Below are 23738 nucleotides of genomic sequence, written 5' to 3'. Positions count from 1 at the left end.
GCCTCTTTGACTCGTATGAAAGGAAGAAGGTCAAGTAATTGCATTGTAGTCGACCGAAATGTGCAGCATGGTCAAAATGTCTTCATCGAAATGAATTCAAATTGATTGAAAATCAGTCTTGGCGATAGACTTTAGGGCTAACGTGTTTTTCAGCCATATGTGGTTCTTCTCCAAACCGTTATCACATAGTTGGAAGCACACAATTGTACAGGACGTCTTTGGATGTGGTCATTTTTCCTTCACTTGAACTAGGAGACCCAAACCCCTTCCAGCATGACAATGTCCTGTGCACAAATCCATACATGAAGATATGATTTACATGAGATGAAGTGGAAGATCTCCTGCTAAAGCGCTATTAAACATGTGCCAAATCAAACATGCAGATCATGAAAGAGAAATTCATACTGGATCGGTCGAGGCCCGGGTTACCAACGACCGACACAGGTATCGTTAGCCAACAGTTGGCCAAAGGAGGAGAAAGAGGAGGAGAAGGAAAGGAGGAAGATCGATGTGGTGAGGGAAGAAGACATGCATGTAGTTGGGTTAAAAAAGGCAGATGTAGAGGACAGGGGGGGTATGAAGACAGATGATCTGCTTTTGCGACCCCTAATGGGAGAAGCCTAACGAAGAAGAAAAAGATTAACTGGTCTGTCATTTAAAACTTTTGTCATTGACATGGTTGCGTCTGGGACTCATAACGCATAAATCTGTCAAATATAATAATGTACAATTGTTGATCGATATCCAACGTTGGCCGTGAGTGATAAAAACACTCTCTTAGCTGGTGCTTGTCGGTTAATCTTCCCTGAAAGGATGTTTGTCGTGAAACAATCTTATTCCAAGCTTGATTAACTGCTTCTGATTAGGCAGAGGTGGTCTAAATGAATATTTAGACTGTCCTTTAGAAAGAGAGTCCGAAAGAGAGAGAGATTTATTGATTGACTTTTGTCACCTGTGAGAGTTTTTGATGCAGGCTTCAGAATCAGGGAATCAGAATAAGACTGATCCATAAACTCACTAAACAAGAGAAAGACAAAAATCAATAGCAACACATAAAGCAAATCACATGCACTGTTGGCAAGGCTTCGTGACGTTATAGTAGTGGAAGGCCAATAGGGTCAGCAAGGCCTTTCTATTCTATTAGTTCTATTAGTATTAATCATTGACACGTTTTAATATATGTTTGCGCATAAATATGTATTTAATTTCTCCAAGTAGTCGTTTCTCTTCATTACAGTGTTTTTCTTTAGGTAGTAAAAGTTTACATTGGAGTTTCTATTCCATCAGATTTCTGCCCTCACATCACATATTTTTAATCCTAAACTCATTGCCTGAAGCTGTTGCTTTAAACAATCAGATTGCTATTTGGACACTCCAAGGCCCAACAAGGCGTCTAGCTGCACAAACTCAAATATATTAGTATGAATCTAATAGCTTATTGAAAAGCAATTAGGAGAAATTTATTTGGTAAAAAATACACTTACAAGGAAATTTACAAGGCGATTTTTCAAGAAAAGATAGATAATAGAAAATTCGATCAAAACAGTTCAAAACCGTTTTCAAGCTTTTTCGTGACCCGTTTATATTTTTTTTACAATTTGCCTTCATTTCGAATTCCCAGGAAAACCGTAATGCAATGAAAAATGCAGGAAAATATCTGGTTCAATATTACAACGTTAATATCGACGATTCTGCCAGAGACAATGTATGCGGGCGGTGCAGCTGCGGCTCCAGTGAAAGGAGACTTGTTCAATTGTGTTCATCATGTTTTTGCTTTATGGCATTCACTCTTACTACATGAGATTCCTGCCTGTGATGCAGCGCTCTGTTACACTTAATTCCTCTATATTAGTGATGTTTTCTATAGCCATGGTGTCGTTATTATGGTATTAAGAGGTGGATTGACTCAGGTAGGACACCACTGAAAGCCTGCTGCTACAGAAAAATAACCAGCAATGGTTACCATTTTGAAATGTTTTGTTTTCTTACAGCATTTTCCCCAAATCTTTTTGTTTCCTTATTTTAAAACAGTCTACTAAAACGAATCCCCCACTGATCCTGTTTTTTTTCTTTTTTAATTTTTTGTTTTTAATAGTTAAATTTAATATGGTTGAATGTTTAAAACTTCGTTAGTATATTTAAGTACATTTTTCAGATATTTGAACTTTTTCAGAGAATTTTTATTTTAGGAAACTTGATCTCCACTACATTTGAAAGTGTAATATGTAAATTTTTACTATATGACGTCAGGAAAACATGCCATTCCTCAATACTTTGAAGTAACAAACATAAAGAGCGTTAAAAGAGAACTTGTGGTGAAAACAAATGTTCCTATGAGAGTGTGTGGACTACGGCTTCTCTTACGTGTGTGTTACTATAGAAAATGGTCTCTTTATAAAGGTTTGATGTGCAGAAGAAAGGAACACTGACCTGCATCTATTATTTACATCGGGTTCTCATACATCACTATTACTTTTCGTACTTTAAGTCCTTCCAAAGACTTTTGTACTTTTGCTCGAGTAGAAAAGGGAAAAAGAGGGGTTTTACATTACTTTTTGCTGGAGATAGATTTTACACTCCAACTCACAAAACACATTCAGATGCAATAGGTGAGCGAACAATATACAGTATATGCCTACTTTCTTATTTATTACATTGCACACACGGCCAAAATGTATATGCCCTACTTCCTACTTGCACGTATTTGTATATAGGATCTGTAAATTCTGCATGCCATCCTGACTGAACATTGTGTACAAATCTTTCTTCCTTTTTTTTCCTGTTGTTATACCTAAAATCTTGGGGAAAAAAACTTTGTTTTCTGCCTTTTGTCCTGTTTTCTCGTTTTCTCGTTTTCACAGTAGGTTTTCTGGCTGTGTGTTTGCTGTTTATTTTATTTTATTATTGAAATCAGGGCTTTCTGATTAGTCTTAATGCTGATTGGTCAGAAGGTGGACTCATTTCCTTTAACAGCAGCTCTGACAGCACATTTTGTGTTACATGGACACGCTGTGAGTCTCCTGAATTGTCAGTAACATGACAAGCTGCGTTTACTTGACCTTATTATCTTACCAAAAAAAGAACAAGGCTGGTCAGTGTGATGTTCAGTGCATATATAAATGAAACTGCCACATCACAACGTTTATCGACTTTTCTCTGCTTATAGTGTTAAAGGACCACCGATGTAGCGTTCCAAGCTTTCAGAAATGATTGTAAAGCATTGCAATCTCGTATAATTGACCTCAAACAATCCTAAATCTAGCCTGGCAATTTGCCAGTCAGGAATCCAATACGAGCAAGAACATAATGTCATTTCTTCTGTAGTAAACACCGTTAAAACAAAGTGTCTTAAATATCTGAAGGAGAAACTGTCAAGGAAAAAAGTGACATAAATTTGCATTTTAGCTCAGCTGTAGTGACAGACACAGTGAGATTTTAAATAATCTCACATTCTCGTATTGCGTTCTCCGTGTTGTTTGTCCATCGAAGGACCTCTTCCTGTTTTACGCTATAATCTGCCTGGTGATTCGGGTTCGCCTGACTGCACTTGCAGATGTATCCGTCTTTATGGTTTCCAGAAGACTTTGCAGTAACCTGATAAACTAAGATTTAGAAATAGTTGAGAACCTGTTCAAAGAATGGTTGTCTATAGCTGCTTTAATGTCTGTGACAAGGAACTAACTTTCACTGCTATCCACGTCCTGACATCATCATCTGGACGTCTGTAAATAAGCCCAGTCCAATTCAGCAACACTTTTAATCACAGATGTCCAGGTTAACTTGTAGGTCCAAATTTTTGACACCATGACTAATCTGAGTGAGGCCTGCTGTCTCCAATCTCAAGTCTGAAGGAAAATAGCTGCATCACACACACACACACACACACACACACACACACACACACACACACACACACACACACACACACATACACACACACACACACACACACATATATACACACACACACACACACGCACATACACACACACACACACACATCTATAAATATATATATATATATATATATATATATATATATATATATATATATATATATATATATATATATATATATATATATATACAGTGAGGAAAATAAGTATTTGAACACCCTGCTATTTTGCAAGTTCTTCCACTTAGAAATCATGGAGGGGTCTAAAATTGTCATCGTAGGTGCATGTCCACTGTGAGAGACATAATCTAAAAAAAAAAATCCAGAAATAACAATGTATGATTTTTTAACTATTTATTTGTATGATACAGCTGCAAATAAGTATTTGAACACCTGAGAAAGTCAATGGTAATATTTGGTACAGTAGCCTTTGTTTGCAATTACAGAGGTCAAACGTTTCCTGTAGGAAAGGACACACTGCAGGAGGGATTTTGGCCCACTCCTCCACACAGATCTTCTCTAGATCAGTCAGGTTTCTGGCCTGTCGCTGAGAAACACAGAGTTTGAGCTCCCTCCAAAGATTGGGTTTAGGTCTGGAGACTGGCTAGGCCACGCCAGAACCTTGATATGCTTCTTACAGAGCCACTCCTTGGTTATCCTGGCTGTGTGCTTCGGGTCATTGTCATGTTGGAAGACCCAGCCTCGACCCATCTTCAATGCTCTAACTGAGGGAAGGAGGTTGTTCCCCAAAATCTCGCAATACATGGCCCCGGTCATCCTCTCCTTAATACAGTGCAGTCGCCCTGTCCCATGTGCAGAAAAACACCCCCAAAGCATGATGCTACCACCCCCATGCGTCACAATAGCTATGGTGTTTTTGGGATGGTACTCATCATTCTTCTTCCTCCAAACACGTTTAGTGGAATTATGACCCAAAAGTTCTATTTTGGTCTCATCTGACCACATGACTTTCTCCCATGACTCCTCTGGATCATCCAAATGGTCATTGGCAAACTTAAGACGTGCCTGGACATGTGCTGGTTTAAGCAGGGGAACCTTCCCTGCCATGCATGATTTCAAACCATGATGTGTGTATTACCAACAGTAACCTTGGAAACGGTGGTCCCAGCTCTTTTCAGGTCATTGACCAGCTCCTCCCGTGTAGTTCTGGGCTGATTTCTCACCTTATTTAGGATCATTGAGACCCCACGAGGTGAGATCTTGCATGGAGCCCCAGTCCAAGGGAGATTGACAGTCATGTTTAGCTTCTTCCATTTTCTAATGATTGCTCCAACAGTGGACCTTTTTTCACCAAGCTGCTTGGCAATTTCCCCGTAGCCCTTTCCAGCCTTGTGGAGGTGTACAATTTTGTCTCTAGTGTCTTTGGACAGCTCTTGGCCATGTTAGTAGTTGGATTCTTACTGATTGTATGGGGTGGACAGGTGTATGCAGGTTTATGCAGCTAACGACCTCAAACAGGTGCATCTAATTTAGGATAATAAATGTAGTGGAGGTGGACATTTTAAAGGCAGACTAACAGGTCTTTGAGGGTCAGAATTCTAGCTGATAGACAGGTGTTCAAATACTTATTTGCAGCTGTATCATACGAATAAATAGTAAAAAAATCATATATTGTGATTTCTGGATTTTTTTTTTTAGATTATGTCTCTCACAGTGGACATGCACCTACAATGACAATTTCAGACCCTCCATGATTTCTAAGTGGGAGAACTTGCAAAATAGCAGGGTGTTTAAATACTTATTTATATATATATTATACTTATATACTTATATATATATATATATATATATATATATATATATATAAATACTTATATATATATATATATATTTTACTGCATAGTCAACAATACGATGCGATGCAATATAATTCACCCCTATGCTATTTAATGGAAAAAACACGATGCTATGCAATTCAGTATGTTCAGATAGTTCACTTTTATTTATTCGGTTCAGACAGACAGCAAGTCATCAATTTACTTAAATGCATTCTGAATTCTATCGCATGGCCCTTTTACAAATAGGTTTTTGTAATGCAAAAAAAAAAAGATTAAATAAAACCAGATTTTTTTCAATCTGCAGGAAGACACAGCTCTGCCTCTTCCATGTTAATCTGTATTCTATTTGACTCTCAGGACACGCCTCGGTCTCCGTAGTGTTGTGATGCATCATGTTCATGTACTGTTGCAGCAGTGGTGCTGAGAGAATGAGCTCGAGAAAAAGTTTAGCGAGAAGTATTCGATCTACATATCAAATATTGGTCACACATTATTGGTCACTACTATAAACAATAATAAATAAATAAAATAAAATAATAAAAGTATTTCACATCTACTAATAATTATGCATAAATAAATAAATTGTTTAGTGATGCAAATATGTTAATAACAAATACAAATGCCAACTTGTATCTGATGTATCTTATGCTATGCACTATATATATATATATATATATGTATGCATATATACATGGATTCCAACATAATATTGTGTATACCGTAATTTTCGGACTATTAAGCGCACCCATATATAAGCCGCACCCACTGAATTTGACAAAGATTTTTATTTTAGACATAAATAAGCCGCACCTGTCTATAAGCTGCAGGTGTCTACATTAAAGCTAATGAACTTTACACAGACTTTAATGAAAGACAGTGTCTGTTACACGGTGTAACGGGTGAAATATGTTGTGGCTCCTTTAGGAGCATAGCGGTATTTTGGGAATAGCCTGCCGCCGCATTTTTCCGCTATTACTGCGTGTGTGGAGACAATATGTCCTTATTATTTTCTGATGCTCATTTCTAAGTTTGTTTGACTAACCCGTAACGCTGTTGCCAAGAAAAATAAAAAAGCACGAGTTTTAGAAACCTGTCTGTGCTTATATGATTTCTGTTGCAACTGAAGTTAGTGAGCTCTCCCTTCACCCAGACTCAACGCGATACAACGGCTTGTATCTAAACAGTAGCCTACCAAGAAAGTCATTGTTCACTGTCTTCCTCCTTCCTTTCACAACTATTTCTCTTGGGAGTTTATCTTTTGGCATCGTCGTGCGTTTAAAAATCTCCATCGGTGGAAGTTTTTTCTCCCGATGCCGTGCAGCTCAGAACACAGGTGAGGTGTGTTTTTTCGTTTCCGTTCGAAAATTTAATTGGTCAAATGACCCCAGGAAAAACCCAGGAAAAATTCATAAATAAGCCGCTTCGTTGTTTAAGCCACGGGGTTTAAAACGTGGGAAAAAAGTAGCGGTTTATAGTCCGAAAACTACGGTATATACAATACTAGGTTGGAATCAATGTTTCTCTCAATGAGTCACAGCTCCCCAGTTCCAGCAGAAATGGCCAAAAAACAGTTTCTACTACCATCACACATGCTGGACACCATCTAATCCAAGCAAGTTTATCTTAGTCTCATCAGACCACAGGACATGGATCCAGTAATTATGCTCTTGGGCAGGTTGTCTTCAGCAAACCGTTTGCAGACGGCCTGCAAACCGACTTGTTGCAGTGCGTGGCTTTCGGCCTGAGCATTGACAAGCGGACCTTCGGATGCATCTGTTTTTTGAAGCAGCTTCTGCACCTGATGCACAGCATGAGGACTCAACTTCTTTGATGGACCCTTGCGAAGCCTGTTCCAAGTGGAACCCTTATTGGAAAACCTCTGTATGACCCTCATCACTGTACTGTAACTCAGTTTCAGGGTGTTACTGATCTTCTTACAGCCTCTGCCTCTTTGTGGAGAGCAACAATTCTAATTTTCATATCCTCAGAGAGTCTTTACCATGAGGTGCCATGTTGAACATCCAGTGGTCAGTATGAGAGAAATGTACTCAAAGCATAAAATTTTATTTTAATACAAGATACACAAACTTGTCTGTTCTGGTCAAGCAGAAAAACATGAACATGATGAATAGGACATGTGAACATAGGACATATACAGGCATGAATATACATATACAGGCACACTTCTCCAGCCGTATGAAACTAATGGCATGTCCCATTTGGTTTCAGTCTGGTAGCATTTACGTCATCCAAGGCCATTTGAGCCGACAGCGGAGCTGCTCTCAAACGCCCAAATCGATGATGTACGCTCCCCACGGCCTTTCAGAAAGCATCTGAAACTAGAGCTCTCGGTCACTAATAGCTGCTCATGTGTGCTCGTGTATGCACCTGAATGTCCTACTTGTGACAGTGTGGCAGCTCACTTGAGAAAAAAGTGCATGCTGATCTCCTCTAAGAGCTTTCCACATGGTGAGAGACCGGCAAGCGGGAAGATGACAGATGCTGTGGGAGAGGAGCAGCTGCTTTCATTATGAAGAATGTCATTTAGACAGCAAACAGTCATTGTATTGTGTTGTGTTGTGACTGACACATTGATACTAAAAATAGCATTGATCTTTACTTTTACACCACTGAGGTATGGCACATGAAAGTAAATGCAATCCCGACGTAACATTTCAGTTGCTTCACACTTTTGTTCTTGAGTCTGTATATATTTTTGTTTATTTCCTCAAAATGTATGCTTTTGTGTATGGTTTTCTGGCTACGTTTGCTGTTTATTCTATGTTTTTTAATTCAATCAAGGCTTTTCTATGGATTAGTCATGCTTAATTTTCTTCAATAGCAGCTCTGACAACATTTTCAATACACTCGTTCTGTCCTGAATACTTCACATCATTCGCTTATTTAGTTGATGGAAGGAGTCTCCGATGTCAGCTCGATAAATGTTTGAAAATACTTGTCACTTGTACCTTACAGCGCAGTGAAATTCTTTCTTTGCTTATATCGGCAAAATTAGGAAGCTGGGGAACAGAGCACAGGGTCAGCTGTGATTTAGCGCCCCTGAAGCACAGAGGGTTAAGGGCCTCACTCAAGGGCCACAATAATGGCAGCTTGGCAATATCGGGGCTTAAACCAAGAGCCTCAACCCTTTTTCCTCAGTTTTTCTTGTCACTTGTACCTTACAGCACAGGGAAATTTTTTCATCACACATCCCAGCCATGTTAGGAAGCTAAGGGCCCTGCTCAAGTTACATTCACTTGACCCTATTAACGTCCCAAAAACTGAACAAGGCTGGTGTTGTGTTCACACGTTGTGCGTCTGGTGTAACTTCCTAGCTTTCAGAAATGATTTTATGAGGAGGTATAAAAAGTTTCGAGACTAGCCACTACAGATCCTTTGCTTTACCGAATATCCTCCATAAGATGCCTCATAACTGTCAATATAACTCACAAATTGATGGTCAGTGCCGAAAAATGCAAAAAAAAGATGATGAGCTGTGGACCTGCCTCGCCTTTTTTAGTCATGGAGCTGATGGGCTCCTTCACTCTGAAGACTGTTGCCTCATTTCAGGGTCGTACCCATACAACCATGTTTCGTCACTAATGACTAATGTCACATGACTCTCGACTTGAAGGACGGCACGGCATGTCGTTTTGCAATTTTGACTTATGAAGTTTGGTGCTTCCTGTGACTGTGCGTGCAGCCGAGTCTCAAACTAGTCTCAAAAACTTTAGATTTGACCTCGTATAGCTTTGTGATCTTACTTTACCATCATATAATTGACCCCAAACGGTTTTAATCCAAGCCTGAACGATGGATCAGTCAGGACTCAAAGACGGGCGAGGACATGATGTCATTTCTCCTGTCGTAAGCGCCATTAAAATGAACGCCATCCTCAATATGGGAGCGTCTCCGAACCTGTCAGGGAAAAGTGACATAAATTAGCATTTCAGCTCAGGTATAATTACAGACATCCGGGATCCTATATTATAGTTTCAGCTTGCAATTACGCTCCATCTCACGGATAAAGAGACGACAGTTCTCGAAGAAATCAAAGTGTTTGTTAGATATCAGCGGGTCACACCAGAGACAGAAACATCAGTCTTGAAGTGATTTCGTGAATAATAATAATTATTAACAATAATAATAATAATAATAAGAATAATAAATAAATAATAATAATAATAAGGAAAATAAGTGCAACATATTGCAACTATTTCAAGATAAACTGACGACTCATTAATATTTATATGAAGCAGCATCTCACAGGAGCCAGTTTTAGTCATTAGGCAGACATGATTAATATTCAGTGACTGTTCTGTCTCAAACCTGTCTGTCTGTCTGTCTGTCTGTCTGTCTGTCTGTCTGTCTGTCTGTCTGTCTGTCTCTCTCTCTCTCTCTCTCTCTCTCTCTCTCTCTCTCTCTCTCTCTCTCTCTTCTCTCTGCATCTCTTCTTCTTATCATCCCTCCTCATCTTCTGCCTCTTTCCATCTTGCTTAATTTTCCTGTCTGTCTGTCTGCATCTGTTTTTTTACTCTGTCACTGTCTGTCTTTCATTTCTGCAGTCTCTGATTGTCTGTTTTTGCATCTCCATCTGTCTCGGTCTGTCCCAGTCTGCCTGAATGTCTGACTCTCTCACTATCTCTCTTTCTATCTGTCTCTTCTATTTTTTCTCTATATCATTCTTTCTCAGTTTCGGTCTTAATCTTTGTATCTATCTCTCCATCTTTATTTCAGTTTCACTCTCATGTCTCTAATTTTCTAATTTCTCTCTTTTTCTGCCTCTCTCTCTCTGGCTTTCTCTCTGTATCTATCTCTTTTTTTTTCTTTGAATTTCTCTCTCTTTCTTTATCTCTGTATATGTCTGTCACCATCTGCCTTTGTTTGTAATTGTTTGTTTTAGTTTCTGTCTATCTATTTCTCTCTCTCTCTCTCTCTCTCTCTCTCTCTCTCTCTCTCTCTCTCTCTCTCTCTCTCTCTCTCTCTCTCTCTCTCTGTCTTTCTATGTATCTCTTTATCTCTGTCTATCTATAATATATACCTTTCTGTATCTCTCTATTTGTCTCTGTCTTTGTATATCTATTTTTCTGTAATTATGTCTTTTTTTCTGTTTCCTCTATCTCTCTGTATTTGTTTTTGTCTTGTCTCTCTCTTTATACATATATATATATATATATATATATATATACACACACACACACATAATCATATAATGTGTATATTAGAGAACAATTTATAAACAATTCTGAAATAATGTCATCTTCACTGCTCAACAGTTGAAGGAGTTTTTGTCTATACCATGCTACCAGAACACCTTTTCCACAAAATAACTAAAAAAAACCATTATTTTGCAGAAAAAAAACTGATCAAAATTAGAGAACAACAATGACTGTAGCATGGAAAAAGATTACAACACAATTTTCTGAAGGTTACAACAGTCAGCAATTAGTAGGAAGTGTACAGGCTTCTGCTCTGAATGACTTCAGCACATCTGCAGCCACAGGACAGCACTGGTCTCTCACACTGCTCTGGTGTGATTTTGGTCCACTTTGCTTCCAGTCTCCTCCACAGTTCGGTGACTGTAGTGGGTTTCTTGGCCATAATTTTGTCACCAAGGATTTTCCAGAGGTTCTCTATTGGGTTGAGATCAGGACTCTGGGCAGGCCATGTCATTATTTCAATGTTTTCAGTTTCAAGGAACTGCTTTACCCGTTTTGCTGTGTGACATGGAGCGTTGTCCTGCATGAACACTGCGGGCTGATTGGGTGATGAACACAGGGAAGGAACCATATGTTGTTGAAGAAGGTATTGATAAACATTTGCATTCACTCTGCCATGTAGCTATATAAGATGCCCAACTCCTGCTGCAGAAAACATGCCCCAAACCATGACACTTCCTCCTCCACTTTTCACTGACTTCTTTACACACTTTGGGTTGAGTCTTTCTCCAGTTTGTCGCCGAACATAATGTTTCCCATCGGACCCAAATAAATTAAACTTGCTTTCATCACTGAAGTGAACTTTGGACCAGTTCTCCTCTGTCCACACAACATGCTTAGTCTAGCCTTTTGATTCTTTCTGCTAATGAGAGGTTTGGTCACTGCAGAGTGGGCTTTCAGTCCAAATGCTCTTAAACGTCGAGACACTGTATGACGAGACAGATCCTTACCCTGTTCAGCGCTGAACTGGTGAGCAATTCCAGCTGCAGTGTGGAAACGATTGCCCATTGAGATCCTCCGCAGTATCCTGTCCTCTCTTGTATTTGTCTTCCGTGGACGACCAGCCTTCTTGGCGGACTTGAATGAGTTTTTGATGTTGTAAAGATTCAATATTCTTGAAATCACAGATTTGAAACGACCAACTTGTCTTGCTATAGCTGATAGGGTCGTCCCTTTGGCCTTCATCTGGACAACCTGCTGCCAGAGGCTTTCAGTCACTTTAGAACGGCCCACCATCTTGCAGAGTCAGTGAAACTGTAAGTTAGGCGGCCAGTTAAATAGGGGTTGACAGATAATCAAGGAAATTAGCACCAGGTACCAGATTAACACCAATAACTGGGAGGTATCTGAAAGTGTTCTCTAATTTTGATCAGTGTGTTTTCTGCAAAATAATGTTTTTTTTAAATGCCCTAGTTAATTTGTGGAAAAGGTGTTCTGGTAGCATGGTATAGACAGGACAAAAACTCCTTCAACTGTTGAGCAGTGAAGATGACATTATTTCAGAATTGTTCAATTGTTTATAAATTGTTCTCTAATTTTGATCGCCAGTGTGTGTGTATATATATATATATATATATATATATTTTTTTTTTACTTTTACTTTTTATATTAAAGACCGTTTTCACCTTACTTCTGTGGCGCCCTGCATTTGGGTCCTCCACTCCTCCCTTCCACTTACTCAGTCATCCGTGATATCTGAGAGAATAATCTGGATTTGCATCGTGTTGTGATTTCTGCCAGAATAATCTCACCAAAAATGGACCCAGCAGATGCACTAAAGCCTCGGGCTTGCTCCGCCTTAAACCAGCAATTCCGAGACCCAACCAAGACAGTTGATATTTTGGATCTCAGCCCCCAGCAGAGAGCTGAGTTTTGTAGGGTGTGTCATACTTAATCTATTGTGCACCAATTGGTTTAAAAAAAAATTCTCCTAAAACGGCTGTTCCTCTGGCCCCTGAACTTTGTTGGGGGGCTGCCCAACCTCAGCCTTTCTGCCTGACTGGGGACGTCACCTAGCTCTCCTGAACTGCTGAGATCAGCTTTATGCTTGTATTCCCTGCCAAGTATGCCTCCAAGCCTGTCCCGAGCCCCACTGAGGCCGTCTTTCCTCTCCCGAGGACCGACGAAGATGATGCTCCGCTCCAGAGTTCGGCCGAGGGCGCCGCTCCGATCTCTGACAAAATAACTGGCCTTGCATCGTGACTTCACTGACATAAAGTAATTATGGTGTTTTTGAATTGCCTAAATCAAGACACCAAACGGAACTTTGCTATGTTTCCACACGGACGGTTTTAATTGCTGGATGTGTGCATCATGGTGGATTTTTGGTATGGGAAAAAGAGATATAAGACTTTGATCCGTTACTTCAGTAGATGGCGGTAATGCTCTACTTAAGAATGTGAAACACTAATAAAGATGAAGAAGAAGAAGAAAAAGAAGAAGAAGAAGAAGAGGAATCATCATGGCAGAATCTGGTGCTGGATCTGAGACTTGACGCATCAGTAAAACAAATGTTTAGTAATGGAAGTAGTTAGTAGCAATGTTTTGCTGGAGTTTACTTTTTGTTTATATCTGAGTAAAAGACGAACATCTCTTTGTTTCCGCTTCTGTCTCTCTCTCTTTCTATCTATCTTTATTTGTTTCTTTTTCTCTTTGTGTCTGTCTTTAATTGTCCCTTTGTCTCTCTTTGTCTGTCTATCTCTGTATTTGTCTCTTGTTTTGTTTCTGTCTTTGTCTGTCTATTTCTCTGTATCTGTCTCTCGTTCTCTCGGTCACTGTCTACATTTCTCTCTTTCTTTCTCTCTCTCTTTCTCTCTGTCTTTATTTCTCTGCATCTGTCTCTAATTGTCTGTCTCTTTCTGTCTGTCTCTCTGTATCTGTCTCTCTTTTTCTCTGTCTGTCTTTCTCTCTCTCTCTTTCTGTCTCCATCTTTATATATTATATATATCTCTCTCTATAATGTCTCTTTATCTCATGTTGTCTGTCTATTCCACTGTATCTCTCTCTTATTGTCTCTTTGTATCTGTCTCTCTTTTTCTCTGTCTCTGTCTCTGTCTATCTCTCTGTGCCTGTCTCTGATGATCTGTATGTGACTGTTATGAAACTAAGTGAAACCTGTGGGAGTTGGAGCTTCAGTAAGTGGACCAGATGACCACTTGAAATGTTCTCACCTTTAGTTCTGTGACCTGAATGATCCTGCTCTCATCATCCACTTTTAGTTCATTCTGTGACACTGAAATTTCACTTCAGATGCTTCATGATAATTATTTCCACTTCTTTCTTTTTGCTGTGGAGTTTTTCCAGCCTTTTCAACAAAATATATTATTTTTTTTCCCCCCTACATGGGATTTGAGCTACAGAAGCTGAGCTGTGATTGTCTCACCAATGATCCGAGCTGGATTATGGCTGCTGAATTGCACTTGAGGCACCACTTTTATTACAATAAAACTTTACACTCAGCCTTACTGCTGTCACTGATTGGATGTTGGACAGAGGACGTTGGAAATCTCACTCCTCCTGTCTTGCGTTTAATGTATGAGATTATGGCTCATTCTGAACAGTGTCTCTGAGTACCAATGGCTCTTCCTGGAATGGAAAGCTGATGGATCCCCTGTGGCTATAAAAGCTCCATACTCCTCTCTCTTTCTCTCTTTCTTTCTCTCTTCTTCTTTCTCTCGCTCAACCGCAGAGTTCTGAGAGCAATAAATGCTCTTAGTCGATATTTAGTGTATGCTCAGAGATTGCAAAACAAGAAAGTGTATCTACAAGGAATATTTAAGCTCTTGTATCTATTGATGGATTGCTCGTCATGGAGCTTATTTCATAACGGCTTTTCTTGTACGCGACAAATGATCGATATTGGTATTATTCTGTAGCGAGCAATAAAAAAAAAAAGAATTGAAATCATTTGCAGTCTTTCCAGTTTAAGTGTACGTGCTTTTATCTAAAGCTTATACACCGTTAAATGCAGGTGCATTTATAAAATTCATGAGATTCATTTTGATATTTGAATCTGACCCCCCCCATTATCGTTTTGATTCAACACAATGCGATTCAATGCAATAGCATGCAATTGAAAATATTTTGCTCTGCAATTCAATATGTACAGATAGTTTGCTTTAATTACTTTGGTTCAGACAGACAGCAATTCATTAATTTACTTCAGTGCCTTCTGATTTCTAACGCATGGCCCTTTCACAAACGCCTTTGTAGTGCAAAAAAAGATTAAATAAAACCTGACGTTCTTTTCCTGTTCTGTGTGCAGGAAGTTACAGCTCTACCTCTGCCATGTTAATCTGTATTCTATGTGACTCTCAGGACACGCCTCGGTCTCCCTAGTGTTGTGATCATTCATTTCACGTAGCAACAGCGGTGCTGAAAGAACGCGGACGATATTTTTATTTAAGTAGACCCTTTACAAATTTGAATGATGTATTGCTCTTATCTCTCTGATCAAAAAAGACTTAATTTAAGTGTGTTTTGGTGTTATAAGAAGAAAATTAGGATTCCCCCTGAGGATTAATTGTGTGAATCGTGGCGGATTTTGGTGTTTGAGTTGAGATTTGGCGCATCAATAAAACAAATGTTTACTGATAAAAATAAAAAAATTTCGGTAGATTCTTTTTCCTTTTTTTATCTGAAAGGACTTTGCGAATAAATGTATGATGCATTAAAGGTTTTGATTTTGCTTCTAGTTATTTATTCATATATTTATACTTTTGATAAAATTTTATAAAAAAAATATTAACATTTATTATTTTTAATAAAAATGGTCAAACAGGAATTTTGAACTAATCAAATTTTGTGCCATTCAAAAAATATACAGTGAGGAAAATAAGTATTTGAACACCCTGCTATTTTGCAAGTTCTCCCACTTAGAAATTATGGAGGGGTCTGAAATTGTCATCGTAGGTGCATGTCCACTGTGAGAGACATAATCTAAAAAAAAAAATCCAGAAATCACAATGTATGATTTTTAAACTATTTATTTCTATGATACAGCTGCAAATAAGTATTTGAACACCTGAGAAAGTCAATGTTAATATTTGGTACAGGAGCCTTTGTTTGCATTTACAGAGTCAAACGTTTCCTGTAGTTTTTCACCAGGTTTGCACACACTGCAGGAGGGATTTTGGCCCACTCCTCCACACAGATCTTCTCTAGATCAGTCAGGTTTCTGGCCTGTCGCTGAGAAACACGGAGTTTGAGCTCCCTCCAAAGATTCTCTACTGAGTTTAGGTCTGGAGACTGGCTAGGCAATGCCAGAACCTTGATATGCTTCTTACAGAGCCACTCCTTGGTTATCCTGGCTGTGTGCTTCGGGTCATTGTCATGTTGGAAGACCCAGCCTCGACCCATCTTCAATGCTCTAACTGAGCGAAGGAGGTTGTTCCCAAAATCTCGCAATACATGGCCCTGGTCATCCTCTCCTTAATACAGTGCAGTCGCCCTGTCCCATGTGCAGAAAAACACCCCCAAAGCATGATGCTACCACCCCCATGCACCACAGTAGGGATGGTGTTCTTGGGATGGTACTCATCATTCTTCTTCCTCCAAACACGTTTAGTGGAATTATGACCCAAAAGTTCTATTTTGGTCTTATCAGACCACATGACTTTCTCCCATGACTCCTCTGGATCATCCAAATGGTCATTGGCAAACTTTAGACGTGCCTGGACATGTGCTGGTTTAAGCAGGGGAACCTTCCGTGCCATGCATGATTTCAAACCATGACGTCTTAGTGTATTACCAACAGTAACCTTGGAAACGGTGGTTCCAGCTCTTTTCAGGTCATTGGCCAGCTCCTCCTGAGTAGTTCTGGGCTGATTTCTCACCTTCCTTAGGATCATTGAGACCCCACGAGGTGAGATCTTGCATGGAGCCTCAGTCCGAGGAAGATTGACAGTCATGTTTAGCTTCTTTCATTTTCTAATGATTGCTCCAACAGTGGACCTTTTTTCACCAAGCTGCTTGGCAATTTCCCCGTAGCCCTTTCCAGCCTTGTGGAAGTGTACAATTTTGTCTCTAGTGTCTTTGGACAGCTCTTTGGTCTTGGCCATGTTAGTAGTTGGATTCTTACTGATTGTATGGGGTGGACAGGTGTCTTTATGCAGCTAACGACCTCAAACAGGTGCATCTAATTTAGGATAATAAATGTAGTGGAGGTGGACATTTTAAAGGCAGACTAACAGGTCTTTGAGGGTCAGAATTCTAGCTGATAGACAGGTGTTCAAATACTTATTTGCAGCTGTATCATACAAATAAATAGTTTAAAAATCATATATTGTGATTTCTGGATTTCACAGTGGACCTGCACCTATGATGACAATTTCAGACCCCTCCATGATTTCTAAGTGGGAGAACTTGCAAAATAGCAGGGTGTTTAAATACTTATTTTCCTCACTGTATATATATACAAAACTAATTTTAAATGTTTTTACCTTATTGTATGTATTCAAGCTGAACATCCAACATATCGAACACAAGCAGAGAAAAACTGATGGTTATCAGGAATGATTCTGTTTTCAGTCATGTTTACGTCGCTGACTCCCTCTGTCTCATCCACGTTAACCCCAGACTTCTTGTTGCCTTCTGTCTTGCTTGTTGTTGTAAACTAGCCTACGTCTGTGGTGTGTGAGAGCCAGAAAATGATACACCAGTGATAGATTAAATAAAAAATGCAATGACAGGAAATATGTTGATGGGCTGAAATGGGGTGAAAGGAGAAAAAAAATATTGACATGTCAACAAATTTATAGATTTAAACTAAAGTAACGAGTCTGGTTTGAAAATGCAAGAAGTAGAAAGTACAGATATTTGTGCTTCTTACTTCCCACCTCTGGTTCTTTGTCACCCGTAATTAGTATTAAAAACTTGCACAGCTGCCACTCCTGGTTAATGTAATGTACATGTGGTCTTCCTGAATGTTTGAGAAATGGAAAGACAGAATCTATGAGAGAATGATAGAAAAAGAAAGAGTTCTTTTTCTATCATTCTCTCATAGATTCTGTCTTTCCATTTTTTTCTTTTTGTATCTTCGTCTATTTTTGTATTTGTCTCTCCATCTGTATTTCAGTCTCACTCTCATGTCTCGGGGTTTCTCATTGAATCCTGCATATGGGCGCATGCCAAATGGCACAAATGTAAACATATACAGTTTATACTGTATGTAAAGTGCAATTAGAGCATTTGGCAGATGCTCATATCCAGAGCGACTGACATTTATCTCGTTCATATAAATGAGCAGTTATGGGGTTAAGGGCCTTGCTCAGGGGCCCAGGAGCTTGGTGTAGCTGGGTTTAACTCAAGACTTTCTGATCCAAAGGCCAATGCCTTAGCCACTAAGATACCACGAAAGAGCCTACGATTAGACAGACAGACAGACAGACAGACAGACAGACAGACAGACAGACAGACAGACAGACAGACAGACAGATAGATAGATAGATAGATAGATAGATAGATAGATAGATAGATAGATTAAAACTAATTAAAACTAAAGTTCAAATCTCAATTATTATTAATCATTTACATCCACAAAACCTGGATATGAGAAATAGGACAATAAAATTAATTTCTGCTTGGTTTTGGCTTTATATTGGTACTATAAATCCATTGAGACAGATGGTAACTCAAATATAATTTTGGCTGCTTTTGACCTTGATACTGACAAATATAGCAAGAGGGGGATAAAAGCGCCTTCTTCTCCAACTAAATGAGCCACCGAAATAAAACGGTGTGTCACGATTGTGTTTTCGATGCTATTACTACATGTTCTAATTTTGCTGTTATTAAATATGTTCTCTGTGTTGTGTGTCCATAGCTACTGGACTGCTTTGTCATCCCTGTCGTGCTCCTGCTGTCCTGGTTCTTCCTGTTGGTGAGGTATAAGGTGGTGCATTTTGTCGGCGTGGGTGTCTGCCTGCTCGGCATCGGCTGCATGGTGGGAGCCGACGTACTGGTGGGACGACAGCAGGGTCTTGGTAAGGCTTTTCATCCAAATAACACTAAGTCTAGCAACACACACACACTTAGCTGTCCAGCATTGCTCCCAAAGCCATGTACAGCCCTCTCTGTTTTTCAGCAGCACTATGACCTCACACCATCTCCCCAAAGCCCCCGGTCTCATCAAAAGAATTCACAAGCATGGCTTAGATTTTGCCGTATAAGGATTTATACAAGGGTAAATTACCCACAAGGGGCTTATTGTTTAATAATACGCTGCTCGCTTGCCTTTGAGATTTCATTGTTCCCAGGGTTTGCAGAGTAAACACAGGTAATATCCAACAGCAGCGTTTTGGTGTGTAATTGATTTTTACTCCACAGAAATCTTTCTAGTGAAAGTTATTTACCACAATAAGAGCAATACTATGTGCAATGCGGTGAAGCCACACTGTAAAATATTTTCACGCTTTCTTTCAGAAAAGATTTACAGATTCAGATTCTAGATATTATATATTTATATTAAAAAAAAATAAGCCATGATCAAAATAAACATATATTCTTTAATATCTAAATATTAAAAACTCGATAACATACAACAGTATGGTTGAAATTTAAGTCAATGTGCAGTTTGTATAGCAGTACAGATTTACTGTCTTCTAAAAATAACTCGACATACAGGCATTATTGTCTAAATAACTGGCAACAAAAGTAAGTACACCCTCAGTAAACATGTTAAAAAAACTGTATCCAAAGTGTGAATATTTTGTGTGAGCGCCATCATTATGTAGCACTGCTTTAATCCTCCTGGGCATGGAATTCCCCAGGACTGCACAGGTTGTTGCTGGGATCCTCTTCCACTCATCAAAAATGACATCTGCTAGATTTTGGACACATGGAGCTTTCTCAACTTCTGCTTAAAGATGCCCCACAGGTGCTCAATAGGGTTCTGGTCTGGAGTCATACTTGGTCACTCCATCATTTTCAGCTTCCTCAGCGAGGCAGTTGTTATCTTGGCGGTCTGTTTGGGGTCATTATTAGATAGAAAAACTGCCGTTTGGCCCGGTTTCTGAAGGAAGGGCATCATGTTCTGCTTCAGAATGTCACAGTTCATGTTGAAATCCATGTTTCCCTCAATGAACCGCAGCTCCCCAGTACCAGCAGCACTATTGCAGCCCCAGACCATGATGCTACAACCAACAATGCTTGACTGTAGACAAGACACTATTTTCTTGGTTCTCCTCACCAGTGTGTCACCACACATGCTGGACACCATCTGAGCTAAACAAGTGTATCTTAGTCTCATCAGACCACAGGACATGGTTCCAGTAATTTATGCTTTTGGACAGGTTGTCCTCAGCAAACTGTGTTTGGGCTTTCTTGTGAGCCAACTTCAGAAGAAGCTGCCTTCTGGGACTACTGCTATCTAAACTGACCTGCGGCGTACGGTCTGAGCACTGACAGGTGGACCTTCTGCTTCTGCAACCGCTAAAGCAATGCTGCAGCACTCATGCATCTGTTTTTTGAAGCAACTTCTGCATCTGACGCACAGCAGGAGGATTCAACCTCTTTGATGGACAACCTCTATATGATCCTGGCCACTGCACTGTAACTCAGTTTCAGTGTGTGTTACTGATCTTCTTATAGCCTCTGCATCTTTGTGGAGAGCAACAATTCTAATTCTTAAATCCTCAGGGTTCTTTGCCACGAGGTACCATGTTGAACATTTAGTAGTCAGTATGAGAGAATTGCACTTAAAGCACCAAATTTTAGCTGCTCTAATAGAAGACAGTCAAATTTGTATGGTCTTGTTATGCAGACAAAAACATGAAAATGATGAATAGGACAAGTGGCTGTGCACGGTTACATGACGTACAGCTGTTATTACTTAGGGTGTACTTACATTTGTTGCCATTTATTTAGACAATAATGGCTGTATGTTGTGTTATTTTTAGAGGACAGTAAATCTATCCTGCTATAGAAGCTTTACATTGACTCTAAAATATATTTAAGTTTTATGTCTATAGTATTGCCCCTTGAGAAGAGATACTGAAATGGTTGCTGAGATGTGAGGGGTGCACTAACTTTTGTGAGACCCTGTATTCTCTTGCACTACTTTTTGACACCACTGAATGATGCAAAGTAAAAACCTCATTTCTAAAAAAAAATTATAAAACATTCTGGACAAAATCATTAGGACAACTGACCTTTCCAGCCATTCATGATTATTTCCCCAAACTGCTACCTAAACTGGGATGAACTGGGACACTAAATGCATTCTAAGCCTTGGATAAGTGGAAGGTATTATAACAGAAAATGGTGAATAAATCTGAAATGAGATGCTCATAATAGTTGTGATTGTTTAGGTGTGCACCAACTTTTGGCCAAATAATGATTGTCAAAATGATGATGATAGATGATTTTTTTTTCCCCTTATTTCGAGAAGTTTTTTCAACAGGGGACCATAAGCTGCTGGGAGACCTGCTGGTTCTGGCCGGTGCCACGTTATATGGCATCTCAAACGTGTGCGAGGAGTTCATCGTGAAGAACCTGAGTCGGGTCGAGTTCTTGGGAATGATGGGCCTCTTTGGTTCCTTCTTCAGTGGAATCCAACTGTAAGTGTCTCTCCTGAACACTCCAACCTCACCACACATTCCCTCTGCCAGTCTCTGGTCATGATGAGATCATCCATGTAGCCCTCAGCTGTCACTCTGCCTTCTCCTATAGTCCTGTTTCTTTCTCAGCCAGCTGGCTTTTGTGGGCACTCGCTGGAAGCATTTCCCAATCCCGATCCAAGGGATTGTTGTCCTCCCTAATTCCTCCACCCATGAGCCATAAGGGGTTATTTGAATGCATCACATTTTTTAACAAGCTCCCATAAGCCTCCAGTTGGAGCTTAGACCACCAGCCGCTCGTCTCCCCCACGACAACTCGCCAAATCGCTAGCAAATACATCAACATCCAGATTTGCGTTATATTTAAAAACACCCCAGCGGGTCTTTTTAATCGTGCCAACTGTTAACATGTTGGATGCAATTACAACCAGGATGTGATGAATTGTCAAAGAATGGCTGTTGGGGCACTTTCAGTAATAATGGTATTATACAAGGTGTTCTGTTTTTCGTAGTAATGATGTATGTTATAGCATTTCCAAATGCTAAATGTGAAGACTTGAAAGCATTTTTTCCAGGGTAACCATTTTACATTTTAAATAAGAAGTACAGTTTGGTACTTTTGTGAGCCTGCATTGCCATACATCACGACTATACATTCCAGTGCTCATGTTAGTTCTCACTCTCCAGTCTTCTGTATTGCTTGAAGACTATAATCACACTCTTGATGTCACCCAAATAAAAATGGGTTCCCCTTTTGAGTCTGGTTCCTCTCAAGGTTTCTTTCTCATAACATCTAAGAGAGTTCTTCCTTGGCACAGTCGCTACGGCTGCTCATCAGGGATAAATACACATCGTGTCACCTTAACCGTTAAATTCTGTAAAGCTGCTTTGAGACAATGTCTGTTGTGAAAAGCGCTATAGAAATAAACTTGACCTGACCTTTGTATCATGTAGCAGTTGTGTCATTGAGGCAGCCTGATTTATTACTATTAATGAGATTTTGAATGTATTTACGTAAACACGTCTTGTCTATTACTTTAGCACACTCCATGCAGGTGGGTTCTAACCTATCTCCTAGCGAGGGGGCACAGCTTAGGATCTTTTGGTACATTTCCTTTTCAACTTTTACCCAAACATTTTTGGTAAATCTGCACTAAATTCTGGTCTTTAACTGGAATTATTTGAACACACACTGTATGGACGAACATTTTTATAGACACCCTTTCCATGAGATTTGCATGTGCTTTTTGAACATCCCATCACTCATTTACTGTTAAAATAACCTCCACTCTTCTGGAAAGATGTTCCACTAGACTTTGTGTGCTTGTGGAAGGTGTTAGTGCATTCAGGTATTGATGTGAGTGAGGTGAGGAGGCCTGAGGTGCAGTCAGCATTTACATTCATTCCTCAGGTGTTTAGTAGGGTTGAGGTCAGGGCTCTATAGCAGGCCACTCAAGATCTTCTACTGCAACCCATGTAAAAAATATCTTCATGGAGCTTCATGCTGGAACAGGTTTGGATATCCTAGATCAAGTTGAGGGAAAATGTTTTGCTCTTCCTTCCAAAGAGATCCAATACAATTTGTGCCTCCAATTCTGTGGTTACAGTTTGGGAAGAACCACATGGCTGCAAAAGTCAAGTGTCCCAATATGTTTGTTCATATCAGAATCAGGTTTAATGACTAAGTGTGTTGACACACACAAGGAATTTGGTTCCAGCTGTTGGTGACTCTCAAAAGTACAGACATAAAGTACAGATATAGTGTAGATTTTGCTTTCTCATTCTTAAACACATTATTCCTCACATTTTCATCAAGTTAATCATTCGCTTAACCCACTGATAAATGCTTTATTGTTTTGCCCAGTTTCATATTTAGGTTGCTTAAAAGACTAAACGATTTAAAGGCGATCTCTTGTTCAGCAAGACCACAATTTATAATTCGCTCAGTTTAAGTCCCTTGGATTGAAAAAAAAAATTAAACATGTACCACATGACTCAATATATCAATGAAAACTTGTATCAAGAGCCACAGGACTATGTCTCCCATCAGCCACTGCACATCACCATGTCATGTGATTGTCTCCAGACCTGTGTCGCATTCCCCAGCAATTAATTGAGTGCTAGATCAGTGGTTAAGATGCTGGACTTCAAATGCTGTGAATTCAAATCCCAGTCCTGCAGCTACTGTTGTGTAAAAACCATTAATGTACACTGCTTTGGAAAAGGGTGTCTGCCAGATGCCGTACATTTAGGCCATGTCTACACTCAT

The 23738-nt window shown here is 39.5% G+C and overlaps 1 protein-coding gene across 1 annotated transcript in view; it reads left to right on the top strand.

Moving 5' to 3' along the window:
* slc35f1 (solute carrier family 35 member F1) overlaps window positions 1–23738 on the top strand; it is a 154380-nt gene that overhangs the window by 104381 nt on the left and 26261 nt on the right. The window contains exons 4-5 of the mRNA XM_083562535.1: window positions 18736–18895; window positions 21313–21469. Coding sequence (XP_083418661.1) covers window positions 18736–18895; window positions 21313–21469 — 317 coding nt within the window. The remainder of the gene's footprint in view (window positions 1–18735; window positions 18896–21312; window positions 21470–23738) is intronic.

The sequence above is a fragment of the Silurus aristotelis genome (assembly GCF_946808225.1).
Source record: "Silurus aristotelis genome assembly, chromosome: 15".
NCBI lineage: Eukaryota > Metazoa > Chordata > Actinopteri > Siluriformes > Siluridae > Silurus > Silurus aristotelis.
The sequence above is the reverse complement of the archived record's forward strand: the minus strand, read 5'-3'. Positions and strand labels throughout refer to the sequence as shown.